Source organism: Merops nubicus, unplaced genomic scaffold, assembly GCF_000691845.1.
Source record: "Merops nubicus isolate BGI_N331 unplaced genomic scaffold, ASM69184v1 scaffold46574, whole genome shotgun sequence".
NCBI classification, from domain to species: Eukaryota; Metazoa; Chordata; class Aves; order Coraciiformes; family Meropidae; genus Merops; species Merops nubicus.
The window spans coordinates 16,033-20,559 of record NW_008605764.1 but is presented as its reverse complement, the minus strand read 5'-3'; the positions used below and the strand labels follow the sequence as shown (position 1 = coordinate 20,559).

General features: G+C 38.3%; 1 protein-coding gene across 1 annotated transcript in view; it reads right to left on the bottom strand.

The window, feature by feature from the left end:
* GRB10 (growth factor receptor-bound protein 10) overlaps positions 1-4,527 on the bottom strand; it is a 24,166-nt gene that overhangs the window by 3,793 nt on the left and 15,846 nt on the right. Inside the window, exons 8-10 of the mRNA XM_008939422.1 lie at positions 2,705-2,782; positions 1,922-2,038; positions 980-1,046 (exon numbers count right to left, since the gene is read on the bottom strand). Of these exons, the coding sequence (XP_008937670.1) occupies positions 980-1,046; positions 1,922-2,038; positions 2,705-2,782 (262 nt within the window). The remainder of the gene's footprint in view (positions 1-979; positions 1,047-1,921; positions 2,039-2,704; positions 2,783-4,527) is intronic.

The following is a 4,527-nucleotide window of genomic DNA, read 5'->3' as shown; positions in this document are numbered from 1 at the left end:
ATGGTTAAAAACAGTAATACGTGCAACATTTTTTTCCACACACTAATTATTTAAACATTTTAAAAGTGGGTATAATTTTGTTACAGACTATAACATAATTTTCATCGATCTATATAAAAAAAGGAAAATGGAAAAAAATGCACCAGCCATTGCCATATACTTAATATACCAAGTAGATAGGCAGCATTTCCATGTATTTGCTGATTTGCAGATGTATGATTAGGTTAACACTATTTCCTTTCCATGGTTTCTTGAAAATTTTTGACTGAACAATTCTTAGACTATGGAATAGAAGCTAATGACTTAGAACCAAGTCCCTCTAACTCAAATAATGAAAAGCACTTTAGCTAATGCTTTCAAGGGTGGAGTTGCCCTCAAATATTTGTATGTTTCTTGTTTTCCAAACAATATTTTTTAATTCTGTTCAACAGAATAGAAACACAGAATAGGAACAGAGAAAAGCTGTATTTCCTCTAAGAAGTCCAGGATATTAATATGCAATTTCCTATTATTTTAAGAATCTTGAAATTGCAAAGAGATGTCCAGGACTCACATTACAGGCATCCATATTGTACATTACGCAGTTATAATGGAATTAATGCTATTTTGAAGACTCTAATTTTTACTCTTTAAAGATTAAGAGACTTCTCATTGACTTTCCTTGTCTAAAACAAAGAATTGACTTCTGCATTGTTTTAAATGGAAACATTTATGGAGTCTTTCTTCCTATATCATCTGAGTTTCAAAAGATTAATCCTGAAGTAAAGCTTGAATATGCCATCAAGGGAAAACAAGTTCCTTCTGCTATGTCTGTATGGGTAAACACATTAATGACACAGATGCTACTAATAAATATGAACATTGTGTTTGCCATCAAGACATTAATACTACACAACTGCACTCTGTCTCTAGAGGAAATACAACTTTTTTTAATCTACAGAGGCCTCTGATACCATGCTTACAACCCAGCAGAATTTACCTGTACTCAGTGTGGAAGGATGGAGCGGACTTTGGCTACCCAAGATGTTCATTCTCGTGCTACGTTTCTATAGAGAAAATGAATTACACATTAAATCCACACAAAAGCCTCAACAGAAGAGAATTAGTGCACATGCAATACAGATTTATTTTACAGGAAACTGGGGGCTGGGCAAGTTTAATGCAAGGATGAGAAAAAGAAATGCAACTTTGAAGGGGGCTAATCTACAAGCAGCAGCTCATTTCAGTTGGCTTAAAACACAAGCCAGATGTTAATGATGAAAGCTCAGTATCTTAAAAAAGAAGGGAAAAAAAATGAAAAAAAAAAATGACAGGGAAAAGAAAAGTGTGATATGTTTCTGCTCAGGCAAAACACCAGGCACTCAGTAAATCAAGCACTATTTCCCTCCCGTACATAAAGCACCAAGTAGTGCTTCAGTAATGACTCCTATTCCCTAAGAGACGAGCATGTGGGAAAACTTGTACTGCAGTTGTCTGTCCACAAGACACTATAAACAAGTTACATCAGTTTTCATTGTAAGAGGTCCTGCCTCTTGTATATTCTGCAATTAAACTTACTGGGAGCAAGCCATTAGTCAGAGCCCCAGCCTCTTCCATGTGGGGAAGCATTTAATTTGACATATTCCTCCTCAGAGACTGGTTTTGCAAACTGGCAGTAAAGTTCTGGTGGGTCTGCTTTCCCCCTCAACTTTCCTCTGGACACTAGGGGGATAGAGAAGCAGTGGTAGAAGGTTGTTGTGAATGTGACAGTTTTGCTAAAGATGGATATTGACTTTCAGATCTGCATGCTTGCAGTGTGATTGCGTCAGGTCGGAGCTAAGCTATACTGTGACCAGCACTGCACTAATATCATAGCACACTCTGTATTTTGGCTCTCAACACTTACTAATTACAAAAATAGAAAAGAAGAGAAGATAGCTACCCTCCATGCATGTCCTTCCTCCAAGGCAGCACTCTGTGCTCCAGCAGGATTTTCAATAACTCTTCCTATTTGCCCCGAAAAATCCATTGCTACTAGTGAGTTTTCAGATACACTTCTCTGAAAAGGAATTTTCACTTGTTTCAAAAAACAGGGAAAGAAAAAACCAGCTTGAGAGTTTCATTTCAAAATGTTTCAGTTTCAGAAGACTGTCCAAAGTTATCCTTCAACAGCACAGAAAATACGTATCTTTTTTTTTTTTTCACTCCTTTCCAAAAGATTTGCAGACTCCAAAATAGATGGCTTTTCTTTTTAGGCCATAGGCGAGGGAGAGCATTCAAAGGCTGAGAATAAACACAAGTTCCACAGGTTGCCCACTTGCCCTATTACTATACTGCAGTCATTTTGGGGGCCGGCTGGTATCCAAGTATAGGATCTTCACTTTTAGATAGCTAGCAGTCAGCTCTTAGTCTAACATATTTTAGGAGATCTACGTGTTAGTTTTGCCAGACCCAAGCTGGCTTCTGCAGAGACAGCCAGATTTCTCTCTGTACTGTAGATCTCAAAGTGCTTGTGACATATCCAAGATTTTGTCATGTGGATCATGTAAGCCTAAGATAACAGAGAACCAACCCCGCAAACTGTACTCATGCGAAACATGAACGTTACACTGATTTGCCACACAATGCTGACTTCACATTTCCTACTGTAAATTTTCCACTTTTAAAATGCAAAAGCAAATGTATCTTTTCCAACATTAATACATTGATGAAGTCCTTTACTTACTACTGGAGTGGAAAAGTGTGGAAGCATGGCTTTCCTCTGCTGGGGAATTCTGTAATTCTGATACAGTAGCATTCCGTACTGCCAACAGAAATGCAAGGACATTTTTATTCAATCGTATACCCTAGGAAAAACACTGTAGTGATTGCATAATACCACTTACACTGGAGCAAGGTACCACCAGTTTATTCTTTTCACGGTCAAAAGCTGCATTGAATACTAGTTATTGGTAGGTGGCAATCAAGCAGTAAATATGCACAACACATTTTATTCTAAAGACAGCACCTTTACAAGCCTGAGTTAAATACACAGTAAATTTCTGCCACTCAGCTATCATCATGTTTTCCTTGTAGAGAACAAGCTTTTGATTGAGGTGAGAACACACATACTAACCCACCCCTCTCTTTTTACCCTCTAGTAATGTGAATTTTTAAAATTATCTGCATAAGACACTTAAACTTGGTTTTTGTAAGGATAAAAAATAAGAACCTTTCTAATTTGCTGGTTTTTAAAAGGCGCTTCAAGAAGAAATAACACTTTTGGTACTTTTCTAATCCTTATAAAAACAAGGTGATAGAATTCCAGTCATGTTCCTCGTTGAAGATGATAAATGTTAGCAACACTAGTTGTTAGGATGGTAGGAAAACACCTACGTGGAGCCTTCCCCAGAGGCAGGGTGCTGAAGTGTAGCAATGCTGCTTACTGAATGTTCTAATTGAAATGGTATATACACAGTTTTGTAAACAGGGTCATATATGACTATGGAAAGCTACATCAGTAGGTTAATAAAAAGGAGGGTCAAGGCCACAACCTCAGGGCACAGCCTTAATTCTCCCTGACTATACACCTTTCATCATCTTCCAGCATTCCTTATAAACAAACTCTTTTCTTTCCCCTAGTGTTAACTGCCTAGGGATGGATGTTACATTCAGAAATTACTGCTATACAGTTCTGCTGCAGCCACAGGTCGCACTGCAAAGAAAGTCTTCTGAACGGTCACAGCAAGATGCATGTCTCTATATTTAGTAAGAACAGCTAATTCTGTACATTTTGAAGGTTCTTCCTTGCTACTCAGGAACATTAGTGCCTCAACCAGTGTCACTAATTTCTTCAGAACAAGTGATATCTTTGAGGCACGATTCACTATGATTATCCAATCCTCTGTTTGAGCACTTTCCCCACAATGCAAAATTCTGTGTAAATAGGGAAAGTAAAGGACAGCTGAGAGGAAACAATTGGAATTACCCACAGATTAAACTCTTACCATAATTGTTAATGTGTATTAAACACAAGTCAAGTCAAGTCACTGGAGAGCAGCTTATGATGGCAAACAGAGGCTTCAGCGCCACAGAAATCAAATATGCATCTTGTAATTGGGACTGCTTCTTGTGTCCTGGCCCACACTATGGCTAGTGCACCTGCTTTTGTGACAACTTAAATTAGGAATTTCTGTACTGCAACACAGAATCTCTTACAATTAACAAACTAATCCATATTTGGAGAGCACCAGTTAATATAGATGAAGAACAGGCATTGTGTTTCCATACGCGCAGGCCTAGGAATCTGATTTGCTTTCCCTGTGCTTACAGGTTTTTTTGCATGATAGACAATCTGCACTGGGAGAGGAACAGGCAATTGTAGCAAATATTTATCATGCCTTGAGGATGAACAAGTAAGATGAATGTTTTTGAAGGGGAGAGGAGGAATAAACACTGGTCATGCAGAAGAGGGCATCTCTGTGGCTTCTCATAGTCAATGCCACACCTAGGCTGGGAAGCAATGGAACCTCACACTTTCTGATGCACCCACTCCCTTTCAGCTCCTTG